This window comes from Anolis carolinensis, chromosome 1, assembly GCF_035594765.1.
Source record: "Anolis carolinensis isolate JA03-04 chromosome 1, rAnoCar3.1.pri, whole genome shotgun sequence".
Taxonomy (NCBI): Eukaryota; Metazoa; Chordata; class Lepidosauria; order Squamata; family Dactyloidae; genus Anolis; species Anolis carolinensis.
This window is the reverse complement of record NC_085841.1, coordinates 173,303,490-173,331,428: the sequence shown is the minus strand read 5'-3', so window position 1 is coordinate 173,331,428 and position 27,939 is coordinate 173,303,490. Positions and strand designations below refer to the sequence as shown.

General features: G+C 40.5%; 1 protein-coding gene across 1 annotated transcript; it reads left to right on the top strand.

The window, feature by feature from the left end:
- The first annotated feature begins 327 nt into the window (after positions 1-327).
- Positions 328-27,939, top strand: b3gnt2 (UDP-GlcNAc:betaGal beta-1,3-N-acetylglucosaminyltransferase 2). Its single transcript, XM_003215193.4, has 2 exons — positions 328-792; positions 25,606-27,939. The coding sequence occupies exon 2, from the start codon at positions 25,615-25,617 to the stop codon at positions 26,806-26,808; it is 1,194 nt and encodes a 397-aa protein (XP_003215241.1). The 5' UTR covers positions 328-792; positions 25,606-25,614; the 3' UTR covers positions 26,809-27,939.

The window sequence follows — 27,939 nt, the reverse complement described above, 5'->3', positions numbered from 1 at the left end:
TCCACACAGCTGAAAAAAATCCCACATTATCTGCTTTGAACTGGGTTATATGGCAGTGTGGAAGGGTCCCCAGAGTCCACACTGCCATATAACCCAGTTCAAAGCATGCCTTGTGTGGAAGGGCCCTTAGCAGGAGAATTCCGTCGGGTTCACTCCCCTTTCCCCTTCCCCTCCCCTCCGGCGGCGGAAGAGAGAAGGGCGCGAGGACGGCTGCGCGCGGGAGGCATTGGGGAAGAGGTGTGAGTGCGCGCGCACCCTCACCTGGCCGTCGAGGGGGCGGGCGCGCGGCTGAGGAGCAGCCCTTCCTCATTAGTGCCGGAGGCCCCGCCCCCTGGGGAGGGGCTTAGTTGCAGCTGGCCTCGCGCCCGCTTTTGCCGTCTGTAAGAGAGAGGCTGGTAGGCAAGCAGGCGCGCGCTTTCTCTCTGTCTCCCTCTTTGCAGGCGGGCCGCCTCGTGGGGGTTTTAGGAGCCCTCTGTTCTCTCGCCGCCTATGTAGTCTTCGGGCTTCCCCGCCCGCCGGGTGAGTCATTGAGGCGTGAGGGAGAGGCAGGAGACGGAAACAGCAGCAACAGCGCCACTGCCAACGCCGCCTCCCTCCCTCGAGCCTAAAGCCGCCCTCTGCGGCCGTCGGTGGACGCGAGGGAGCTCCATTCCTTCCTCCCTGATGGGTGGCCCCCGAAAGGCCCTCGCCACCTGAGAGATGCTGCCGGAGCCCACGGCGGAAAGGGCGAGGAAGAGGCGGCTTCATCCAAGGAGGAGCAGCGGCGGCGGGGGTCGGCCATTGTCTGCCAAGGTAAAGGAACGGCGCGCGACTTGGGGTTTTCGGCGGGAGGGGAGGGGGGACGGCAGGCATCCCCGTTGCCTAGGAGACAGAGGGAGGAGGAGGAGGGAAGCCTTCAGGGTGCGGGGTCCTGCACGCGCGCCCCGCCGAGCCTTCCTCAAGGCGAGCGGTTTTTTGCTTCAGCGTGCGGCGTGGAGTTTTCTCTCTCTTTCTCCCTCGTGGCTCTTGTTGGCGTGGAAGTCGGCGCTGTGGGTCGACCTCTTTTTCCCCCCATTACCCACAACTGCCTCTTTTTCCTCCCCTAGCTGCCCTTCTTCTTCTGCTTCGGCTTCATCTGTCGAATCGGATTGAAATCCCCCCCACACTAGGAAAACAGGGCTTATGTAAGCCTTATATGGACATGAACGAAATGCAGAAGGAGACCGAGACAGGAGGGCCGTCAAATCCACACCAGAAAAACTGACGTTTCACCAGATTGGACTAGATGACCCACGTGGGCCCTTTCCACACAGCTGAATAAAATCCCACATTATATGCTTTGAACTGGGATAGATGTATGGCAATGTGGACTCAGATAACCCACTTCAAAGCAGAAATTGTAGGATGTTCTGGGTTATATGGCTGTGTGAAAGGGCCCCTGGTCTCTTCCAATTCTGTGATTCCAGAAAGGGCCTTGACGCCCTGCTTCGGGGCAAAAAGAAGCACATGCTTCCTCCAGTTGTCTTGGGGAAAACTTGAAACACAGGAAGAGCTTCATGCTGAGGGGCCCATCCACACAGTCGTATAACCCAGAATATCAAGGCAGAAAACCCACAATATCTGCTTTGAACTGGGTTATCCGACTCCACACTGCCATATAATCCAATTCAATGTGGACTTTATACAGCTGTATGGAGGGGGCTGAAGTGAGAATACTTGAAATCGACAAGCATGTGGACAGTTTCAACAGAAAGGAGGAAACCATGAAAATGGAGCAAAATTTGACTACCAGTATTTTTTAAAACCTCTAAAATCAGGACAGTAAATAATGAACAACCCCCAGAAGACACAGGAATTCCAGGCATGACTCAATCAGTGCCAGCTAACACCTCCCAACAAAGGATTCCCCCAGGCAGGAATCAGCCAGGCTTTGAACGCTACTCAGTGCTAATCAAGGTGGCCAATTGCACCATTCACACTTGCTTCCAACAGCCAAGAGTTCTGTCTCCCACCCTGGACATTCCACAGATATACAAAGCCCATGTGCCTAGTTTCCATCAGACCTCACCATCACTGATGATGCCTGCCATAGATGTGGGCTAAATGTCAGAAGAGAATGCTTCTGGAACATAGTCATACAGCCCGGAAAACTCACAACAACCCTGAGAAAACCTAGGCTCTTCATTGCCAGATGACATTTATTTTCATTCATTTATACCTCTTCTCGTTAGGAGAGGCGAGTAACAAATAACATTATTATTATCATTATTTTAGAAGTAGAATTCAGAACTTGTTGCCAGTTTTAGACACAAGTTCTGAAAAAGAAAATACTTACAAATATTTTGGGTTGTCTGTAGAAACATTAACAAAAGTTAGTTATAGCCTTATAATAGTTTCAATGTTTTTGGTTTTTTTTAAAAAAGAAAGAAATATGTCCTGCTTTTATCCTTATATGTTCTCAGGGCAAGGCTTGCAAGGCAGGGTGGATCCTTGCAAAAAGCTTCCAGAAATAGAATGGCTGCCTAGAGTTTGCTGTTCTTCTAACCATCTCCTGTCCATAATTAAGCCCGCTGTTTGTAAAGTGTAAGATTTTTTGTTTTGTACTCAAATCCCTCCTGCGATTTTGATACTATAATTTGCTTTACAAGAGGCTGCTTGGAAGGCTATTTGGCTAGAGTGTTGCACTTTCCACAAGATCATGTTTAACTGACTTATTTTAGAAGTTGTTTTCGGGCAGAGAGAACTTCCTATAGACATAAGCATTGTCCCATGTAAATCAAGCATTATATCCTTTGGTTTAAATGCAGATACTCATTCAACAAAAATGTTTAGTAAGAGTTACCTAATCCCCCCCTTCCCCTTAGACTGACCTCCAAATATTAGTCCACAGAGAATTTGTTCAATGATTAACTCCATGGATTCAGCTGGATAATAACAGAATCTAACTCAGCCCCCTTTCACACAGCTGAATAAAACCCCCACATTTTCTGCTTTGAACTGGAATATATGGCAGTGTGGACTCAGATAACCCAGTTCAAAGCAGATATTGTGGGTTATATGAGTGTGGAAGGACCCTTGGTAAGAATGGACTAGCAAGATGCTTTCAACAAGTAAAGAGGATCATTGAGTCTTTTATTTTCATAATCAAGCCCCTTACCAATGATCAGTAACAAGTACTGTATGTGTAATAAGTTTTATGAAACCTATTTTTGTTCTGTATTTAATGCATACACCTTTTCACAAGTAGACATAATTAATTAACTGGTCTTTCTGATCTATGAACTCCACAGCAATTGAGAATATATTCCATGTCCAGAAGGTCACATCAGTGTTACATTGGTTGACATTTAATTTTCATACTCCAAAATAGAGATAGTTCAGATTTCGTTTTGTGCATAGATTGCATTTCTATAATAAGTTAAATGTTGGTAGATTGTAAGTTATGATGCATCTAATAGTTCAACAAAAAAATTGAGTGATGTGGGGCCACAATATCTGAAATGCTACTTTGTCATAGAATGAAAGAAACCACAAGGATCATCCAATCCAACCCCATTCTGCCATTCAGCAGCACATAATCAAAACACTCCTGGACAATAGCCATCCAGACTCTTTAAATACCTCCAGAGGAGACTGCTCACACATTGAGGCAGCATGCTCTTACCACCAGGAAGTTCTTCCTAATGTTTAGGTGAGATTTATTTTCCTGTAGTTTGAATACATTGCTCCATGTCTTGTGGAGCAGCAGAAAGCAAGCATGCTTCATATTCAACATGACATTTGTCTCTGCTCCAAGCTAAACATACCTGTCCTCATAAGGCTTGCCTTCCAGACCTCTGATCATTTTAGTCACCCTTTCCCAGACACATTCTAGCTGGTTCATATCCTTCCTGAATTGCGGTGCCCAGAATTTGACACCGTATTCAAGGTGAGTTCTGACCAAAATAGAATAGAGTGGGACTATGGGCCCTTCCACATAGCCACATAACCCAGAATATCAAGGCAGATATTGATATCTGCTTTAAACTGGATTATCTGAGTCCACACTGCCATATAATCAAGTTCAAAGCAGAAAATGTGGGGTTTTTATTCAGCTGTGTGGAACAGGCCTATGACTTCCCTCAATATAGACACTACTATTAATGCAATCTAGAATTACATTGGCTTTTTTACCTGCCACATTACACTATTGATACATGTTCAACTCCTAAATGCCTTTCACATGGACTGTGAAGCCATCCCATGTCTGTGCATTTCATTTTGAATTCTGATCCTGTTCTCTGGGGGATTTAGCCACCCCTCCTAATTTGGTACCTGATCAGCATGGCCTTTTATTCCATATAAGCCATTTATAGAAGTTTAAATAACACTGGGCCCACTGATTCCACCTAAACATTAGGAAGAACTTCCTGACGGTAAGAGCTGTTTGACAGTGGAATAGACTTTATCAGAGTCGAGTGAAGTATCCTTCTCTGGAGGTTTTTAAGCAGAGGCTGGTTTACCATCTGTCAAGGGTGCGTTGATTGTGTTTTCTTGCATGGCAGAAGGGGGTTGCACTGGATGGTCCTTGTGATCTCTTCCAGCTCAATGATCATAGGACAGAAGCCCATGGTACCCCCTCTCTCCAGGACAAAGGAAGCCATTGGTGAACTTCCATGTTTTTTGTGAACACGTTGTAGGAGTTTGCATTAAATACCTGAAACTCTGTTAAGGGATTCACCCTTTAGAGCAAGGATAATCAAACTATTTAAGCAGGGGCCTCAGACTGTTGGAGAGCCGGACTATAGTTTGAAAAAATCATGAATGAATTCCTATGCACACAGCATGTATCTTATTTGTAGTACAAATAATAATAATAATAATAATAATAATACAAGAAAACCGCACTACAAACTAGAGCTGACAGCTGGCACAACAAAACATTGCATAGAAAGTTCCTTGACAAAATTGAAGGGAAAGCTGATAAGGAGAAGACCTGGCTATGGCTCACAAATGAGACCCTGAAGGAGACAGAAGGCCTGATCCTTGCAGCCCAGGAGCAAGCCATCAGAACAAATGCAATTAAAGCCAATATCGAAAAATCAACTGATGACCCAAAATGCAGACTGTGCAAGGAAATCGATGAAACCATTGATCATATCCTCAGCTGCTGTAAGAAAATCGCACAGACAGACTACAAATAGAGGCACAACTATGTGACCCAAATCATTCATTGGAACTTATGCCTCAAGTACCATCTCCTAGCACTAAAGAACTGGTGGGATCACAAACCTGCAAAAGTATTGGAAAATGAGCATGCAAAGATACTGTGGGACTTCTGAATCCAGACTGACAAAGTTCTGGAACACAACGCACCAGACATCACAGTTGTGGAAAAGAAAAAGGTTTGGATCATTGATGTTGCCATCCCAGGTGACAGTCGCATTGACAAAAAACAACAGGAAAAACTCAGCAGCTATCAGGAACTCAAGATTGAACTGCAAAGACTGGCAGAAACCAGTGCAGGTGGTCCCGATGGTGATTGGCACATTGGGTGCCGTGCCGAAAGATCTCAGCCGGCATTTGGAAACAGTAGACATTGACAAAATTATGATCTGCCAACTGCAAAAGGCCACCCTACTGGGATCTGCACGCACCATCCGAAAATAAATCACACAGTCCTAAACACTTGGGAAGTGATACAAAATCCAGCATATCTATCTTGTTTGTTGTGTCATACAATAGTAATAATAATAAGGGAAGTCATGCTCCCCCCTCTATTCTGCCTTGGTCAGACCACATCTGGAATACTGTGTCCAATTTTGGGCACCGCAATTGAAGGGAGATGTTGACAAGCTGGAAAGCATCCAGAGGAGGGCGACTAAAATGATCAAGGGTCTGGAGAACAAGCCCTATGAGGAGCGGCTTAAAAAACTAGGATTGTTTAGCCTGCAAAAGAGAAGGCTGAGAGGAGACAGGATAGCCAAATATGTGAGGGGAAGTCATAGGGAGGAGGGAGCAAGCTTGTTTTCTGCTGCCCTGCAGACTAGGACACGGAACATTGGCTTCAAACTACAGGAAAGGAGATTCCACCTGAACATCAGGAAGAACTTCCTCACTGTGAGAGCTGTTCGACAGTGGAACTCTCTCCTCGGGATAGTGGTGGAGGCTCCTTCTTTGGAGGCTTTTAAGCAGAGACTGGATGGTCATCTGTCAGGGGTGCTTTGAATGCGATTTTCTGCTTCTTGGCAGGGGTTTGGACTGGATGGCCCATGAGGTCTCTTCCAACTCTACCATTCTATGATTCTAATGATGATGATGATGATGAAAGAACAATACAATATTTAAAATGAAGAACAATTTTAAACAACATAAACTTGCCAGTATTTCAATAGGAAATATGGCCCTAGTTTTGGCTTATAAGATAGTGAAATTAATTAAGATTATTGTTGTGCTTTCAAGTTGTTTCAGACTTAGGGTGAACATAAGTCTAAAGTTTAGGGCGAGGACTGGGTAAATTACCTCGGAGATCCGCATCCCACCTATGGGCCTTAGTTGGCGAACCCCTGTTCTAGCGAGATTATGTCGATGGGTACGTGAGACAGAATCTTTCCATGTTATAGCGGTTCTCCAGGAGATTAGACACTTTCATTTTTAGCTTTGCTTTCATATGTATAGACTATTGTTTCAGTGCCCTTTTGCTTCAACTTTCCCTTTTTAATATTTTATCGGCTTTGATTTAATTTTGTTTGGACTCGCTGTGGGCCATTTTACTGCAAATCAACTTGTGCAGAGAGGTGATTCAGAAATACTTGCAAAGAAATAGCACACGTTCGTCTTTTCATCCTCCAGTTTTCTGCCACATGCTAGGAAGTGTTGCATGATGAAGGGATTAAGTGCCTGCTGCTGGATCTGGAGAAACAAAAGAGATGAAAGGATGGTTGTGAAGAAAGTACCTTGCAGGACAAGGGAGGCTGGTGAGGTTAACTGGCAAGAATTCTGGTCAAAGCAAGGGAGGTTTTGACCATAGGAGGAGCTTTCTGTGAAGGAGTCCACACCTTAATAATTGAGGTGTTTCCTTATTTAACAGGCACTGAAGAACAGCTATTCCAAACAGTTCCAAACAGTGGCAAGAAGTTCAGGGAATTGTATTATAAACACCTGGCTGGTTAAGGGAGGCTAGTCCAAGACTTCCTACTCATGTATGACTTCCATAGGAATTAAACATTGAAATTTCAAGATGATACTTATACTTAGAAGTAAAGGCCAGGGGTATGTTAAAGGTTATTTAAATTGATAAAATTAACTTGGGTATCCTTTGTCTGAAATGCTTGGAATCAGATGTTTCATATGTTGGATTTTTCAGTTCTTGCAGATACTGTATATGATGAGATATCTTGGACTCAGGAATAAACATGAAATTAATTTATATTTCATGTGCACTTAATTTACATAGCCTGAAGGTAATTTCATTATACAATATTTTTAATACTTTTGTCCATGAAGTATGGTTTGTGTACATTGAACCATCAGAAAGAAAAGGTGTCACTGTCTCAGCCACCCAGGAGGATAGATCTGGAGTATTTCGGACTTTGGAATTCTAGATAAGGAATGCTCAAATTGGAACAACTGAAGACAGAGAAACATTTGTGATAGTTTGATGCACTCTATTGCTTAAGCTATATTTCTGAGACAAATATGCTTGTTTATTGTATTCGATTAACATATAGCATATATACCTGGCGTTGCCTAGGTGTTGTTGGGACCGCCATCCCCATACTTTTTCCCATCCCAGCTCAGCGAAGGCCTAGCTCACAATGTCCCAGTAACAATGCTCTGGCAGTGGTGGACACTGGACAGGCTCTCTTTGTAGCTCTTTTTTACCTTTCTCCCTTCCCCTCATACACATCTCACGTTTTCCCTACTTTGAATGCGGTTTTCCTGCTTCTTGGCAAGGGGTTGGACTGGATAGCCCACGAGATCTCTTCCAACTCTATGATTCTATGAAAGGGCCATTTCATCTAGCAACAACTAGTCCAGTGACACCACAGAGGGCCACTTCACCTAACAGCAGCCTTTGTGGGACAAATAGCATACATACATACATACATACTTTGATGTAGGTAGGTAGATAATCTATAAATCTATAGAATAAATCTTAGATATCTGCATTGTGAATTCACCAGCTGAATCCCTGCAGTAAGGAACAGATGACAAGAAAATTTGAGCTTCTTTCTTAGTTCTGACAACAACAGTTGTGTGGGTGGGTTGTTGAGATGATTTTAAATGGATTGATAATAAACTTGTTGGCAATTTGAACAATGTCTTGAATATTTTTTGCATGTAATGTGGAAGCTTTTTTTAAAAAAAATCTAACTAATCTCTTTACGACTAAATAAGAGATTTTATATACTTCAAAAGCCTCTGTTTGCTTGGCTCATACCTTCTGAGAAACTGATTTTTGTCTGCTTAGGAGAAGTTTGTTGTGAAATAGCTTTGTTACGTCTGGTGTTCCCAGTATGCAAGCAAGGACGCTAAGCAAGATCACACACGAAAGCTAAGTGCTGCGTTATTTTCCAGAAGGAAGATAATTGGCAGGGAGGCGTCTCCTTGAAAAGGGGAAGTAAATGGCCTGGCTGGCTGGCTGGCATTCTAGTAGGCCTCACGTGCATCAACACAGAATGACCCGCAATGTCACAGAGAGTGGGCAGGGATGTCTTTCCTTTCATCAGAGGCCCAGTTCCAATAGCAAGAGTTGTTCACAGAATGGCAATAGAGAATGTGGGGCTGAGGCCAGAGACAAAGTGGCAGGTCCTCTGGGAGCTTCACTGAATCCAGTAGATTTTCTGAATCCAGTTAATCAGTCTGAGTAGATCATTGCCCTAGGACCTTCAGCACACCAGCTATCCCACCCAGCGCTATGTATGTGTGGCTGGGTTTGGCATTATGGGCCCCTGTGGGGTGCGAGGACTGTTTTGTCCCTTCAGAGCTGCCATAGCTGAATGAGGGGATTGGACCTGAGGAGAAAAGGGAGGATTGTGCCAGGAGCAGAAGCGGGAGGGATTAAAAGGCACTTCCCAGGGGGAACCATGGAGCATGGCCCTTGCCCCTTCCCCAGCTGCAAGCCAGGCAATGAGGTAGACTGAGGCCTATTTCCACATCCCAAGGCTCAGTGACTGGCTGGAGGCAGGCCTGAGAGGCTCAGTCCTTGCAGCTGCTAACTAAACTGTTGCTTAGAGGTATGCTTTAAGCAGTTAGATCTGCATTCTTGCTTCTTTCCCTCCTTCCCCCTCTGCTGAACGTATTCCACTATTTGTTTTTCTATTATCTGTCTGTTCTCAGTATCTCCTTCCAGGAAATGTTTCTAGGCACTCTCATTCTTCCTCCTCATCCCTCTCTCAGATACAGAAGCCCTTTCACATTGCACAATTATCGCTTTATGGTTCCACTTCAATTACGATGGCAGCATCCTGTGGGATCCTGGGATTTGTAGTTTGGTTAGAGGCACCAGAGGGGCTCTTTGTGTGAGGGTCCGTGATGCCCCTCTATAAACTACTAGGATGGACCAGAGTTGCGAAGGACAAGTTAAATCAGAAGAGGCAAAACTGCAATTCGTTTAGAGGAAAAAATATGTGTCAACTACTTTGTTGGTTGATTGGAGCAGGTGGGAAAAATTGATCCTACTGAGACTGTAACAATATGTGGTATCGAAAGAGAAGAGGAGTTACTTGTCTTGAACAGTCGTGACTCCACAGAAAATGTTAAATTCAGCAGTTCCAAAATTTGTGATGACTGCTTTGGTGGGATGTATCACAGAGATTGCAGCATCAGCTATCAAATCAAAGGGTCAGCTAAAGCAATTGAATGGCTTGTGATTTTACCTTAAACCACGAACAACTTCTGCATCAAACTCATTTTCCTCCTCATTTTCACAGGAAAACAATGACAGTTCCAGTGTTTTGGGTATGATAAGCTTTACCTGAGCGCCTGAAATCCTTACAAAAATAACAGTTAAAGTTCTTAAGAGGGCTGTAAAGCTGCACTCTCAGGCCAGCCCTTTCAAATGTTTTATAGCTTTTCCTACTCTCAACTTCTAAAGACTGTTTTGAATGAGATCATATAACCCAGATCTTACATTCTTCCAATTTTATATTCTGATGTAGAAAAAAGGGAGCTCAAAGTCTCCATTTGTATGTAAGGCCAGTGCTATGTGAGAAACCAGCTTTGGTGCATTCCTTACTGTGTGTATAGTTTAAGACAAATGTGACGCCATTGGAAAGATCTAAAACTCCCTAATTAACCTCATGCTTGTGCATAACCCTCTGGGGGATTGCAAGTTTCCATTTGGGATATAAAAAGTAGGATCATAGAATAGTAGAGTTGGAAGAGACCTCATGGGCCATCCAGTCCAACCCCCTGCTAAGAAGTAGGAAATCGCATTCAAAGCACCCCCGACAGATGGCCATCCAGCCTCTGCTTAAAAGCCTCCAAAGAAGGAGCCTCCACCACGGCCCGGGGGAGAGAGTTCCACTGTCGAACAGCTCTCACAGTGAGGAAGTTCTTCCTGATGTTCAGGTGGAATCTCCTTTCCTGTAGTTTGAAGCCATTGTTCCGTGTCCTAGTCTGCAGGGCAGCAGAAAACAAGCTTGCTCCCTCCTCCCTATGACTTCCCTTCTCGCATTTGTACATGGCTATCATGTCTCCTCTCAGCCTTCTCTTCTGCAGGCTAAACATGCCCATCTCTTTAAGCCGCTCCTCATAGGACTTGTTCTCCAGACCCTTAATCATTTTAGTCGCCCTCCTCTGGACGCTTTCCAGCTTGTCAACATCTCCCTTCAACTATGGTGCCCAAAATTGGACACAGTATTCCAGGTGTGGTCTGACCAAGGCAGAATAGAGGGGGAGCATGACTTCCCTGGTTCTAGATGCGACACCCCTATTGATGCAGGCCAGAATCCCGTTGGCTTTTTTAGCTGCCGCATCACATTGTTGGCTCATGTTTAACTTGTTGTCCACAACGACTCCAAGGTCTTTTTCGCACACACTGCTGTCAAGCCAGGCGTCCCCCATTCTGTATCTTTGATTTCCATTTTTTCTGCCGAAGTGAAGTATCTTGCATTTGTTCCTGTTGAACTTCATTTTGTTAGTTTCGGCCCATCTCTCTAGTCTGTCAAGATCGTTTTGAATTCCGCTCCTGTCTTCTGGAGTGTTAGCTATCCCTCCCAGTTTTGTGTCGTCTGCAAACTTGATTATCGTGCCTTCTAACCCTTCGTCTAAATCATTAATAAAGATGTTAAACAGAACCGGGCCCAGGACAGAGCCCTGTGGCACTCCACTTGTCACTTCTTTCCATGATGAAGACGATGCATTGGTGAGCACCCTTTGGGTTCGTTCGCTTAGCCAATTACAGATCCACCTAACTGTAGTTTTGTCTAGCCCACATTTTACTAGTTTGTAAAGGTCGTGGGGGACTTTGTCGAAGGCCTTACTGAAATCCAGGTACGCTACATCCACAGCATTCCCTGTATTGACCCAACTCGTAACTCTCTAGAAAAAAGAGATCAGATTAGTCTGGCATGACTTGTTTTTGGTAAATCCGTGTTGACTATTAGCAATGACCGCATTTGTTTCTAAGTGTTCGCAGACCACTTCCTTAATGATCTTTTCCAGAATCTTGCCTAGTATCGATGTGAGGCTGACCGGACGGTAATTGTTTTGGGTCGTTCTTTTTTCCCTTCTTGAAGATAGGGACCACATTCGCCCTCCTCCAATCTGCTGGGACTTCTCCCGTTCTCCAAGAACTCTCGAAGATAATTGCCAGTGGTTCTGAAATAACTTCCGCTAGTTCCTTCAATACTCTTGGATGTAGCTGATCTGGCCCTGGGGACTTGAATTCGTTTAGAGTGGCCAGGTGTTCCTGGATAACTTGTTTCCCTATTTGGGGTTGGATTTCCCCCAATCCTTCGTCCATTCCATGTTGCTGAGGTTGAAGATGGCTTTCTTTTTGTGAGAAGACCGAGGCAAAGAAGGCATTAAGCAGTTCTGCCTTTTCCCTATCCCCTGTCGCCATCACCCCATCTTCTCCTTGCAGGATAAGGCAGATTTGGAAAGTATAACTGGTAAAATTTTGTATGTGATGAACCTATCCCCATGGATTGCCATTCTTGTTTATTTGTCTTAACAGCAGTGTATGTCTCAAGATCAAACAATTATATTGGAATTTGACCATTTTTCCCATTTCTTGGATAGAGTGAGACAGATGAGGTAGGAGCCTAGTTGGCTTCTTACCCCCTGAAGTAACCCATTTCACTTTCCCAAATTAGTCAATCACATTCCTTGTGATTACAAGTATTTTGGTACTGTGAGTCATGTATCTGTCTTTTTCATGAAGCTGGTGGATATCACGAAGGCTGCTAACAGCTTTTGCTTTTTTGTGAGATTCACTTGTAGGATCTCAAAGGTATCTGCATTTTCTTTAGTACCTACTTTGAAATTGTCCAGTTGGTTTTCTTAGAAGTTGCCCCTCTTATTTGTGTAGTAGACTAGGGCTTCTTAAATTTTTTCCACTATTGACCCCTTTCTGCCCAAGAATTTATGTGACCGCAGGTATTTAAGTATATAAAATAGCTATAAAAATCAAACATTTACTGATAATTAACCAGCATTAACAAGACTTGCTAAATAGCTGATTTTCCTTTCTGTGGAGTACAGCTGAGATATTTTCTGAAGAGTCCACAGTAAACACTAGACTCTTTGGCTAACTGGTTTATGTGAGTGGGTGGCCTTTTACTGTTGCCAAATCATTCATGACCCCAGCATTGAGTTAAGGGGTCATTTGGAGTCACAGGGGGCCACAGTTTAAGAAGCAGTAGAGTAGACAATCCCAGCTGTATGATGGCTTTCTGAGATGACCTTTAATTAATTTATTTGTCTCTTTTCTTTCACACATCTGAGAAAACAGGAAGATGCTCCTATTTTAAGCTGATTGATCACAAAGAATTTTAATCATAAATCTCAAAATTATCATATGGCTTGGAGCAGCCCCGGTGGTGAAGTGTGTTAAAGCACTGAGCTGCTGAACTTGCAGACCGAAAGGTCCCAGGTTCAAACCCCGTGAGTGGCCGCAGTTAGCTTCAGCTTCTGCCAACCTAGCAGTTCGAAAACATGCCAATGTGAGTAAATCAATAGGTGCTCCATGCAGTCAAGCTGGCCACATGACCTTGGAGGTGTCTACGGACAACGCCGGCTCTTCGGCTTAGAAATGGAGATGAGCACCAACCTCCAGAGTCAGACATGACTGGACTTAACGTCAGGGGAAACCTTTACCTTTACCTTGGAGAGACCCATGTGTGCTGAATCCTGCTATTCCTCCCCTTGCTCCATGTCTTCTCCCTAAGCACCACCTTCTTCAAATCCCTGTTTCTGCTGCCTCTCTGCTGAGCATGGCACTGCAAGGTTAGAGAGACGAAATACAGATATTCAGTAGCAGAACAGAACTACAGACAGGTCCGGATGGGCTAGTGATACAGGAAGAGATTGTTCTCAAATTGCATCATCCACTCGTATTCTGTCAAACTGAATTTTGAAAAGGGGATGTCATTTTGTCACTACATACTATGAAAATCAAACAGGGTGGCAGTGCAGGCAGAGAGCAAATGAAGATATGATTATGTGAAATGACAGATGTACTGAGAAGAGTTTTTAGCTTGTATCCATGAGTAAGTGAAACTATGTACAGTAGTCTCACTTATCCAACATAAATGGGCTAGCAGAACGTTGGATAAGTGAAAATGTTGGATAATAAGGAGGGATTAAATAAAAGCCTATTAAACATCAAATTACGTTATGATTTTACAAATTAAGCACAAAAACATGTTTTACAACAAATAGACAGAAAAAGCAGTTCAATACATGGCAACATTATGTAGTAATTACTTTATTTACGAATTTAGCACCAAAACATTGCAATTTATTGAAAACATTGACTACAAAAACATTGACTACTAAAAGGCAGACTATGTTGGATAATACAGAACGTTGGATAAGCGAGACTCTACTGTATTTTGGTTCTGCAGAGATGGGGACACCGTCCTGGATCGTACATGATTTGCAACTCCCCTCCCCACCACTATAATTTGAAAACTAGATGTCATAGAGAAGTTTATACATATCATGATTGCTTTTAATTTGGTGAAGTTCTTTTATACCAAAGACTACTCAGCAACATGACTATTCAACTTACTTTCTGAAATACAGTTCAGCTGCAAATTTACAAGTTACATTACAACTTGTTTTTGAATGGCACACTTAATAATGTTTCAAAATCATTCATAGAGTGCATCATTTCAATATTAATGAAAAACTCATTTAGTAGTTGCAACATTACTAGTATCAATAGGAAAAAAATGTTATTAACAAGATGACTGAAAAATAAAAGTTTGGATTATTATATTTTTAACCAAAAATGAAATAGCACCCCCTTGAGAGGCAATTAGTACTTAACTGTATAAGTCCCAATGAGGTTAGTAGGTTTGTCTGTTTTTTTTTTTCTTTTTAGACACAAACTTGATGAAATCATTTCATCAGCAGTAGGTTAATGCAAACCTAGTTAGACATGAGTAAGTATTTCTTGTCATTATTTTCAGTTGGAAGTTACTCACAGAAAATATCTAAAGGCTTCATTCCAGGTCGATGCAGATGTGCTTCCCTAGCACAGAGGCATGCAGTTTCCTCAGACCCTGTGGTGTGCTGGATGTCTTGGCATCTGTGTACTCAGAAATTCAGTTGCTGCATTTGTTATGTGCATCCATGGGAACCCTGGATAGGGCAAAATGAGCCATGGCTCATGAGTTGTGTATATTTGCTGTAGCAGAATGATACCCCCTTTGTAGCACTCTCAAGGGGAGATTAAATTTATCACTATTAAGTGGGTTGTCTTCAATGAAGGCAATAGCCAGCCAATGGAGAAGTAGATTTCAGTACCATGTAAAGCATGCAAAAAGGAATACCATCATACAGATGGATGGCCTCAGCATGAGACACCAGGGCCTTGAGCTTGCAGCATCTGGCTAGGGCTGTTGATGACTTGGGGCTCTTAAGGGGTCTCTTGTTCATGGCAGATCCATTGGTCAAAGTTAATTTGATGGGAAATAACAGCAACCATGCTATAGCACCTCTGTTGGTTCTAAAGGTGCAACAACATGCCCCTCTATTACTGAGCGCAGTAATCTTTGGGAAACTCTTCAGGTGGTGGTATATTCCAGTAAGTATTCTTTGCCTAAGAAAACCTTATGAAATTCATGTGGTCACTATAAAGCAACAGCCAACTTGAAAGCAGACGCACACATGCATTGCATATATCAACATCCTTTTTCTTTATCAGAAATGCAAAGAAGGTGGAATTTTTAACTAAATCTGAAAGTCAGCCATGTAGCTAGTGATAGATTTTCTATGGATTCTGTATCGACTAGTAGAACATATTTTTCTCTGTTTATTTTTCATAGGCGTGTAGCTGCCAGAATTTTGCACATCTTTTGTTTTTAAAATATCAGATCATTACAATTCTCCATTAAGGTTTTCTTAAACATTTAAGGCTGAAATATTTAAGGTTTTCTTAAATATGGGATGAATCTAATTAAATTAAAGTCTGTTGTGATCTTTATTACTTGTAAAATGGAGATCAAAACTTATCTTATATTCTACCTAAAACTGAAAAGGCGAGTCATTTAATTTATTTCACATGCTTTGAAGTTACTTCAGAAAACATCTGGTGCTGCTTACAAAAAAAAATCAAGTTTACAGCTTGAAGTATATAGAAAGTTTCCCAAAGATTACTGCACTCAGGAATGCAAGCAGATCCAGCTTATGGCCTATATTAAAAAATATATATCTAATGTTAATTGCAACTACGAACTGAGCTTATTTTTATTTACCCAAATGTGTATATTCTGCCATGTATCAAAACATCTAAAGTATGGTACAGATAGCAAAACAATAAAAGCCTAGGCCATTAAACCTTTGGCAAGAAACCAGGCTTAATTTGATGTCACAAAGAGGTCATTGTTGATATCAAACTGACTTTTGGGGGGGGGGGGCACTGAATAGCCAGGGTGCTACAGCAGCCAAGGCTACAAATGTGTGAGAATACATCCTTTTTTCTAGCTGAAAAGAGTTGTAATTGCATGGACTACTTCATAATACAAAATTATATCACTGTGATTCCACTTTACCTGTGAAATCCTGTTGTTGAAGGTGCGAAAGGAGCTCCAAAGTTGAGAATTTGAAAGACCCCCCTCCCTAAACTGGCAGTCCCAGAATTCTATAGGATGTTGCTATGACAGTTGCAAAGGAATCATAGTGCTATTATTGTGTGGTGAGAAAGGGCCCCTCACTGGTAATGTCTACTATGTTCAAGATCCAGTGGAGTGTTTTTGTGGATGGAACACCTTTCACTCGGAGGAGCCAGGGGGCAGCAGTCCCACTGCAGCGCCCTCTTAGCACCATTCAATCCATCTTTACAAGGCTGGGTGAGCCTATGGAAACGTTGTGAGAGGAAATGTCATGCAGGGTTGAGAGGAGGCGAATGTGATGAAAAAAGTTCTGATGGTTTAGCAGATATTGACCATCCTAACTTTGATCTCCATTATCATTCTTTAAATATGCATTAGTAGGGTTATTTGATTCAGAAGATTCAGGTGAAAGTTTTGCATTTCTTAAGGGAACTGTTCCCATGAACACTTGGGGTGACACTGACAAAGGGTTACACAAGGGAGCATAGGGCTCATTTATACTGGTATCCAGATCCAAAGCTGGTCTGAAGCACTGCAGCTAGGGAATGGCCTCATATTTTCCTGAGGTGCTAAACCACGGTAGCAGTGTCCTGACCCAGTTTGGCCCTGCTGCATGGTCGACTTTGGCTTATGTATTCTTGGTTGCCACAAGCTCTGGAGACCTTGTCATAGCTGCGCACCCATGCTAATGTTAGTATTTATTTATTTACAGCATTTTTACCCCGCCCTTCTTACCCCAAAGGGGACTTAGAATGGCTTTACAAATAGGCAGCAATTTGATGCTGCTTAACATAAAAAAGGTAAAATAAACATATAAATTAAAAACCAAAAGTGACATCAGCAAAGGCACCTGAAGATGGGCAGGAGCTCTGGAGCTCTGTGGCGCTCCATCGCTACCACAGTGGTAGCGATTGAGCGCCCAGGTAAGTCCCATATCTACAGAGCGCAGGGAGAAACAGTTCAACTCTTCACACCAGCCCCAAAGTGCAGGCAGCTCTGGAGTTTCAGGGAACCTCCAGAGTATAATCTGACTTCTGCTTATGGGGACAAAATCAGGTTAACTGGTTTCTCACCACGTTAGAGACTAGAAGTCCCCAGATGTTATCTGCATATCCAAGACTTCTGGCCTTATTTGAGGTTTGTAGTCTCTGTAGACGGCCCATAGTTATGCTCCAAGGAAGAGGTTATTCTGATTGGCAGAGAAGAAATTGGAGTGTACAGAAAACTGCTGTGGAAAGATCATAAATGGTTTATGCTTTAGATTAGTTGTCAAGGCTGAAACAGAAATACAGTAGAGTCTCACTTATCCAACACTCGCTTATCCAACGTTCTGGATTATCCAAGCCATTTTTGCAGTCAATGTTTTCAATACATTGTGATATTTTGGTGCTAAATTTGTAAGTACAGTAATTACTACATAGCATTACTGCGTATTGAACTACTTTTTCTGTCAAATTTGTTGCATAACATGATGTTTTGGTGCTTAATTTGTAAAATCATAACCTAATTTGATGTTTAATAGGCTTTTCCTTAATGCTTCCTTATTATCCAACATATTCGCTTATCCAACATTCTGCCGACCCGTTTATGTTGGATAAGTGAGACTCTACTGTAATGTTAAATGCATGAATACTTACTTTAAAAAAAACAAAACCCAAACCTCTGAATATATCTGACGTGAAGAGTGTGCTACTGTGCAGAAGTTGACATTTTTTATTAATAGCAGCTGGGGAGGCCAGCATTTCCCCAGGACCATCACAAATAGGGATAGGGTTAAAAACACAATCACCAACATTGTGTTCCAGCCTCATCTTTTTTTTCACTGCTCTGCTAGTTGGAAATAGGAATAGAACCATTAAATAGACCAGACATTTGACAGCATTTCTAGTCTCAGTCCCAATGTGATTGTCTCTACTAAACTGCAGGATAGGCAGTGACAAGGAAGTCATGTGGGGGAGAAAACAAAATAATAAACTGATCATATGATAGGTAAGTGGTTAAAGGGGATCTAAACTTGAAGGTCACTTTGAAACGGTTGCCTACAGAAATCCATGCATTTTAGATAATTTATTTCTTAAAGTAAAGAACTTACGGAGCTATATATACATAATACTTACCATATATACTCAAATATATGCAGAGGAACCTAATTTTATCACAAAAAAACTAGAAAAACTTACTGACTCGAGTATAAGACAAGGGTGGGAAATGCAGCAGCTACTGGTAAATTTGAAAAATAAAATAGACACCAATAAAATTACATCAATTGGGGCATCAGTAGGTTAAATGTTTTTGAATATTTACATAAAACTGTAATTTAAGATAAGACTGTCCAACTCTGATTACCTATATACTTAAGTATAAGCCAACACGAATATAAGCTGACCAGGACCCTCACTCAAGTATAAGCTGAAGGGGACTTTTTCAGCCCTAAAAGAGGCAGAAAAACTCGGCTTATACTCGAGTATATATGGTACATACATACAGAATCATATTACCCTTAAAGGATTTTTAGGATTACTATCGAAAACCAGCAAAGGCATGTTAACAAGTCCTCTGAAAAAGAAATTACTTTTTACAAAGTTTTGTTATGTTTATCCATCTTCTTTGTCTCTTTGTTCTCTTTCCAGCTAGAAACATTTTTAGCAGCATTGGCATTGAGAAGATGATAAAGGAGGGCTAGAGAAAGAGACTTTCAGGATTGGGTTATAACAATATGTTTCCTGTAAACATTGCAAGAAAGTCAGTTGCTGTGAATTTTCTGGGCTGTATGGCCATGTTCCAGAAGCATTCTCTCCTGACGTTTCACCCCCATCTATGTCAGACATCCTCAGAGGTTGTGAGGTATATTGGAAACTATGCAAGGGAGGTTTATATATCTGGAAGGTCAAGGGTGGGAAAAAGAAAGTTTGATCTTGAAAAGTGAGGAGTCTACTCTAGCCAGTCCTGCTGTAGCTAAGTGTACTGCAAACAAGCAAGGTGAACTGCTGCCTTCAGACATTCTTATAGTGCATGCATGAATAACAAAGCAAGAAAAAGTGGGAGAAGCAGATAGACCTGCTTGGCCAGCTATCGCTAGCATATTAAAAAACAAAAGAAAAGAAGTATTGATCCATCAATCTATCCATCAAAATGGGAATCGTAAGAAAAGTAGAGCATGGCAAAAGAAAAATTCTGTCCTGGGTGCCCTTTGTAAGGTTTTTAAAAGGTTCAAATGTTTTTGTTTACTTATCCAAGGCTTAGGAGACCTGACTGATTCATTTCACATGTGCATATTGTTAGTTTTGAATAAAAAAAATTGCTGAGACATGTTGAATCGTTTCATCTTTTTTTTGTGCCACGATCGTCCTGAATCAATCTGTCAACCTTTTGCTTGTGAAACTCAGTTGCTGTCACAGGACGTCCAACTCTTTGTTTGTCACGCAAGTCAAGTGTTACCAACTCAACATCTTTAAACTTACTCAGCGTCGCACAGTACTCACAACACAATCACCATAAACAGCTTGCATTCTCTGATGAATCTCCTTTGGGGTGAAACCTTTTGCTGTCAAGAATTCAATGACTGCGCGTTGCTCAAGTCGCATTAACCGACTGTCAGCGCAGGGTTCCATACTTTGCACTTTAACAACACAACCGTTCAATGCTAAGGCTTCCTACCAAATGGAACTATAGAGGAGAGTCTACTGAACAAGTCAGTACCTGCCGCATACCAGTACTGCCATCTGTTGAGAAGTTACGAAGGTGGAGGCATTACTTTTCATTCAATGCTCGTACTTATCTCCATTTCTAAGCCGAAGAGCCAGTGTTGTCTGTAGACACCGCCAAGGTCATGTGGTCGGCATGACTACATGGAGCGCTGTTACCTTCCTGCCAGAGAGGTACCTGTTGATGTACTTGCATTTGCATGGTTTTGAACTGCTAGGTTGGCAGAAGCTGGGACTAACAGCAGGAGCTCACCCTGCTCTGCGGATTCAAACTGCTGACCTTTCAGTCAGCGAGTTTAGCAGCTCAGCGGTTTAATCTGCTGCGCCACCGGGGGCTTCATTATACCCCATACCGTACCGTAAACTCTGTATTGACTTGTTATTAATATTAAAATACTGTAATTAAAATAAATTAAAACCAATATAGACAAATGTAATGTAACAGCTTTGCGAATGCAGTATGCAGTTTTAATTAAATTGTAGTCAATAAACTTTTAAACTTAATGAACTTCAGTAACATGTGGCTTACAGTGCAGCCCACCGAGTTTAGGCCTAGATTTCTGCTTTAAAAATTATTTTGATTTTTATTTAAAGTGTTACTTCATTTGATTTTTTTTTGGCCAGTTGTTTGAGTTTTGGTTAACTGAGAGGCTCCTATATTCATGATTCATATTAGCAAGAAAAGAACTTTTCAAACCATTTTGAAATCACATTTTCTTGTGCAGACTACATACATATTCCCTAATAACATCAATATGACTACAGGCAGTTTCCAAGTTACAAACATCCAACTTACAAATGACTGATAGTTAAGAATGTGGGTGAGACGACAGGGAGTGAGGGAAATCTAACTCTTGAAAGGAATATTATTATTACATTTATTTAGATCCCGCTTTTTCTCTCCGTACAGAGATATCTTGTTTGTAACTTGGAGACTGCCTGTACTAAATCATTTCTTTGTGTGTGTTACACAGTATTCATACTTTTTAAATTTATTGATTGTAGATGTAACATCTTTAACACATTGCCATATAGCAGAGGTGGACAGCCTTTTCTCGGTGTGGGAGCACACTGTTATGCTAGCACTCTGTGCGGGCCTTGTGCCAGCAGGGTGTCAAGTCAAAGCTACATATGATTGGGTCACTTCTACACACACACACACACACACCATATCCCCCCATTCCACTTCCCTCTTCTTACCCAGATTGTTGCCATTGGAAGAAGTCACTCTTACCAGCGGTCTCAGTTTACTGCTTTCAGGAGGTTTTATGAAAATGTGTATGGAAATATGGGACAATGAGCTGTGGGCACTTTCATCTTCTCTCCAGGGCTATTGCTTTGCTTCATTTTTTCCTTGGCTTGGCTTGCCTTTGCAGAAACAAAGCAGGTTGTGAGTGTTTGCCTGAAGTAATGGCTGATACAGACTGAAAGTTTACATTTTCATCAGATGCAAATGAAATGCCAATCCTTGCTGAAACATAAATAAGAATATTAAACGAATTATCAAATCTTTAAAACCTTCTTAAAATCAGTATACATACAGTCCCCAAGTAACAAATATCTGATTTACAAATGACTCCTAGTTAAGAATGGGGGTGAAACAACAGGAAGTGGTAGAAATCTACCCCTGAAAACGGAAATTCACTCTTGAAAGAGTTATTATCATGGGGGAAAATTGTCTCCACAGAAGCTTTCTCGCCAATCCTTGTTTCCACAACAAGCTACATTTTTCAAAATCTGCAAGGACAGAATATGATGTGAAATCTTCTGAACAGGGACATAGACAGTAAAACAAACATCACAGGGGCGAGAACCCTTCCCTGTGCTATCCAAAGCTTAGACAGACAAACTGTAGTTACACTTAAAAATATGTCTGTTCTGGCTTACATACAAATTCAACTATGGATTTCCTTATTTTTTTAAGTCATCAGTTTCTACCTATCCTATCTTATGAACACTGTAACCCTAAATATTGAGAGTAGCTACTTGAGCAGGCATGATTTTGGAGTGCCTTCCTGGAGATTTTATTTAATCTTTTTGCCCATGAAACTACAGTTTCTATTTACAGTTGACTCTTCAAGTAAGTTATGTTAATGATTGTGTGTTCATGTGTATAGCATTTTGCATAAGCACAAATATCAGTATGTAAAACTACATATCTTGGTTTTAGAAATAACTAGTTTGGGAACCCAGATTATTTGAAAAAGGCATTGTTTGTTTTTTGATGTTAGGTAATATTAGTTCAGTAATTTGTAACACCTTGCTTTGCTTTACTTTTGTATTTTATGAATGCTTCCATTACAAAATGCATAAGAATATGGGGTAACTACAATTCCCAAAATCATAGATAAATCCTCCCCAAACTCCTCCAGTATTCACAGTTGGCCATCTTGGGTCTGTGTGCCAAGTTCGGTCCAGATTTATCATCAGCCGGGTTCAGTGTTCTCTGAATACAGGTGAACTATAACTTCCTGATGCCAATGTCAATCACTTCCAAACCCTGCCAGTATGCAAAGTTGACTGTGTTAGGTCTAGGCAGTGGATGGAGTCATGCAAATTCCATACCAATGGAAAGAGAAAGGAACCCTGGGAGGTGTCTTTGGTAGAGAAAAAGCAGAAAACCCAGGAGGAAATAGTCCACGAATTAAAGCCTTCACTTCAGTATGGCATTTGTAGAGGACCTTGGCAGGGCACTTTGTTCATGGCACTCTCTCTAACCTGCAATGTCCTTCCAAGGAGGGACATGGGTGTCTCCTGGTTAGTGGGAACTATAGTCTGTTTGTGGAGGTGGGACTCTGTCTGTGTGAGCAGACACCCATGTGACATACACACATACACATTTTCACTTTTGTTATGTATATAGATGGTTAAATACTTTATAGAGTAGTTGATGTGACACAGTATTATTTCATGTATAATTTTGATAAATCATATATTCATAGTGATTTTTTGATTGACTTATTGGTACCCATGTGTCCATTTATCTGTGACAAGTAAAAATTGCCCAGCAAGGAGGGATATATTTATAAAAAAAATAGTTCTATTTCTTCACTATAGTACAGTGACTAACTTTAGTAGAACTGGATGGGTCAGTAATTTCTGGAAACCTGTTTGTAAGACTTCTTCAAACTGGATTGCAGTAGTGCATTATTAACATATAATAATTTGCTAGCACACTCCAGTACCCTGTACATCTTTCTGGGAAGATGTTGATTCAGAAATCTGAACATGTTTATTATGGGAGTACTTTTTAATAGCTTTTCAGCTTCTTGCTATTTGCCCATATAGGATGTTTGCCCACTTGCAGTTGCAATTATCTCAGTATCTTTACAGCTTTTCGAATTATTGTTTCTGGGCTGGATCATATATGTACTCCATGGTTCAACATGGAGCTTTCCTGTTCCTTCTCTGATGGATATTTAAGGAAGGAAGGACATAAGAGAAAGAAAAGGATTGAAGACATTCTAGTTTCTTCCTACCAGGCAAGACATCTCTAGATAGAACAACTGAAGGGATCAACATAACACTATGTTTGCTACTGCTATCTGCAGGATATAGGTTGGATCCAACAGTCACTTGTACAAGAAAGGGAAATGCTTATTGACTGTTCCCCCTCCAGCTATAACATCTTATGACATTGCTAATATTGCTGTGGCTTTCTGGATCAGCCTTTCGAAGTGGGCACAGTGGATTTTGGTGGCCTAGGAGAATGTACAAAATCCTCTCAGTTATTAGGATTCAGCTCAATTTTTCCCCCATTAATCCCTTAACATTTTAGGCCAAGGAAAGAGAGTCTTTTCTGTCAGGATTAGAATCTGTTTTATCAGATACATTCTTAGTACTCTAAAGTCAGCCTTCAAATAACTTTCATGTGTTTAAAGAACAAGTGCAATTTATGGAACCAAAAGAGATTTATTTTTACTGTTTTATATCTTTTTTTGATATTGTGGAAACAGATTTGAACACTGGAATAGGCAGGGAAGCTGCTTATAAATATTTTTTAAATAGTCAAAGGGTAAATCCTTGAAACTTTTTTACTGTTAATAAAAAATGAAATAGTAAACATCGCCCTTGCATATCTTCTCAGGACCATGAGTAAAAATTGTCCTCTAACTAGCACTATGCAGTAGAACTGGATTTAGAATATCAAAACCAGTAATACAGCTTTCGTTGCTTCATGTGGTCAGTGTTCTAAAATGCAAAAAAAAAAAAAATTGTACCTGGTCATTTTTGTTTATAGTTTCACCTACTTAGATTCCTCTGCTGATCTAGAGACTGATCATGCAAATTTTGGCAAAAGGTATTATTATGCTCCTACTTTGGTGGTCTCTTTTAGCAATTGTAACAGTACAGAGAAATAAAAAGACATTAAAGATTGAGTGACTGACCCATCCTCGGCATAATGGTCTGAAGAGAGATTTCAATCCTGATCTAAATACCTGCTGTTATCTGCATTGCTTAACAAGTTATAAAGATATTATGTAATAGCTCTAGGGGATGACTTTATCACACATCATAAACAGTTTGTGTGTTGTTTCTTTGTGGTCTATGTGAATGAAGCAAACCAACAGTAAATGAGGAAGGTAAAACTCATTCTTCATCCATTGCACTAGTTTTGAACTTTGCACAGAACTTTTAAGCAAATGGTTACACACACAGCCCTTTTATATATATTTGAGTTGGTTCTGATAGATAAAAGGCCTGTACGTTATCAACACAGCATTTGTAAATAAATAATCTCTGGATATTACATTTATTGCAGTAGACATGCTCTAATTTTTCCAATCAACAAGCAAAAGCAATATTGTACCATTCTAACCATTCACACTCTCGGGACCTTTGGAATATGCCAGCAAGCCAAAGGTGAAATTTAGTTCTGGAGAATGTGGAATATCCTAGCAGCAGCACTTTTGTAGTTTCCCTCTTAACTGCATATATTTTAGTTCTTTCACATGCTGCAGTATGGTCAAATGATCACATTAGAATGGATGCAGCCAGCCCTTTTATTTCATATTGAAAATACGAGAAAATCTTTGTGATCTCTCTTAATTCTATGATCCTATGATTGTTATTGCAGACTGTGTAATGCAGCACATGGACCTTTTAAAATCTAACACTTTAATCTTATTACTAGTTCAACTACAGTTATACTCAGTGAACCACTAGTAATTATACTCAGCAGTTTATTCAATGAGTCTATTCTGGATTGCACTTTCAGTTGGTTTTAGTCCCATGTTTGAACCATGTAATGAAAACTACAAGTGGTACTATGTCAATATAATGAACCAGTTTACTTGCTGTATCAAATCTTATATTAATTTTTATATAGCTATTTTATTTCCATTGGTTTTGTTTGATTTCTTGTTCTAAGGGACTCTTATTTAGATAGAAGTATGTTTTCTAAAGTGATTAACCTTAAAGTTTCATTATTTCCCTTCTTTGAGACTATCATTGCTCTTTAATATTCATAATGTTTGGTAGAGGTCACCTGCATGTTCTCTGCTGGCTTCTTGGTGTATTCCGTCGTTCTGAGATCTCTGATGAGATTTTGTTTTTGTGGACTTTTGAATTCTTCTATCCTTGTATTTTTTTCATCTGCAACAATATGTTCATATACTCTTACATTTTTACTAATTATACTTTTTGTTTTCTAGATATGAGACATGAGTGTTGGACGCAGAAGATTAAAGTTGCTGGGAATTCTGATGATGGTCAACTTTTTCATATATGTGATAGTAGAAGTCTCAAAGAGCAGTGGCCAAGAGAAAAATTCAAAAAGAAATGTTATATTACCAGATAGCAGATTTTGGAAAAAATATACTCCTCACAAGGCCTATTGGAATAAACAGCAGCAGAAACTGGAACGCCTGTACAATCCTGTTCTTGCATTTCTTTCCAACATGACTGTGGAAGAAAGGTTATCTTCTAATGGTAGCTTTTCAAACTACTGTGAAGCTGACCCATTTGTAGCTTCAGAGCTTGATGGTTTTCCAAACTTGCCAGATCGGTTTAAAGATTTCTTTCATTACTTGAGGTGTAGAAATTACTCTTTATTGATGGACCAACCAAACAAATGCAAACATAAACCTTTTCTGCTCCTAGCTATCAAATCGCTCATCCCACATTTTGATAGAAGACAAGCGATCCGTGAGTCTTGGGGAAAAGAAATGAAATCCGGAGACATGACTGTTGTGAGGGTATTTCTGTTAGGCCTGACCCCTCCAGAGGATCACTATCCTGACCTCTCAGATATGTTGAAATTTGAGAGTGAAACCCACCAAGACATTCTTCTGTGGAACTACAGAGACACTTTCTTCAATTTGACTTTGAAAGAGGTACTGTTTTTGAAATGGGTCAGTAGTACCTGTCCAGATGCCCAATTTATTTTTAAGGGAGATGATGATGTTTTTGTGAATACTCATCAGATCCTGGATTACTTGAAAAGTTTGACCAAGGAAAAAGCCAAAGACTTGTTCATAGGAGACGTTATCAAAGATGCTGGACCTCATCGCGATAAGAAACTGAAATACTACATTCCTGAAAGTATTTATGAAGGCTCTTATCCTCCATATGCAGGAGGCGGTGGGTTTCTCTATTCTGGTGATCTAGCGTTAAGGTTAACCAATATATCTGACCAAGTCCTTCTCTATCCTATTGATGATGTGTATATTGGAATGTGCCTTCAGAAACTTGGGCTTGCTCCAGAGAAACACAAAGGCTTTAAGACATTTGATATTGAAGAGAAGCAAAGGAATAATATTTGCTCCTACACAAACCTAATGTTAGTCCACAGTAGGAAACCTCAAGAAATGATTAAGATTTGGACAAACTTGCAGAATCCACATTTAAGTTGTTAAGTATATATCTGTCCAAAGGATTTTTCCAAACTTGAGTTTAAATTTCTTGGCTTAACTATTAGTATACTGACTTCATTTGGTGGCTTCTTTTCTAAATCAGAAGTTGCTTAAAATAGTTTGTCCAGTACTACTTAAAGTGAGGTTTCCTCAATACCAGAACACACACCATGAGGATATGGCACGGAAATACTGTACTTACCTTTCAACTGTCACACTCTCAGTGCTTTCACATAATAAAATACTGAAAAACCATAGCTTTCAGACATTGTGATTAACTAATTATTGATTAAATGATTGGTTATCCTGTGAGATTGGTTATATTGTTTCTAGTGCTAGTAACCAGTTGTGATAGTAGAATCAACACTGATTTATTTGCTTTCATTGTCTTGAGACACTGTTTTTACTCAAAATTCTGGAAAGTAACATACATAAACATGATGAATCATTACTGAAAGATTTTTAAAGCAGTATTTGGTTAAATATGGTGGAGACAATTATGCCGTCTACATATGACAGTGCATTTGAAAGTCCAGACGAGCCTGTTACTGAGAAGTTATAAAACTTAAAGCTTGAATTGTGATTTTGGAGGTAATTTTTTTCTTTCATTGATGGATTCACTAATGGACAAACCTTTTAGCCTTTTAAACCGGCATCAGAGTTGCACAGTCTCTTGTTTAAATGTTCGGCTTAACATTTGTCTGTTGCTGTATTTTCTAGTGATTTTTTAAATGGCAACGTGACAATTTAACACATGAAGAATTGCTACTTCTTTCAGAAATCATTTTGGCCTGTTCTAGAGGCTAAGATTGCAGCCTCATGAAAATGTGATTATTCAACTCTATACTTTTAAAGTGAAGCCTAAAATGACAGAGAATAACACTGTTAATTCTTACCTGCCATATCTTCATTTGTGTTAGTTACATCAAACAGTTATTCAAACCAGTGACTGTCATTATATATGTAGAAGTGCCTGTATTTATTGTTCAGATTGAAGACCAAAACACTTTCTTAAATATATTTAAGAAATATTTGTATAGTGTTGTCAGTCATATTTAAATAGAGTACACTATTTTAAATGTGTTGAAAATATAAATTGTTAAATAAAACGGTTTTTCAATTTGAAATCTTTAA

What these genes read in the sequence shown, in the direction of transcription:
- b3gnt2 (XM_003215193.4), top strand. Translation starts at nt 25,615, where the DNA reads ATGAGTGTTGGACGCAGAAGATTAAAGTTGCTGGGAATTCTGATGATG.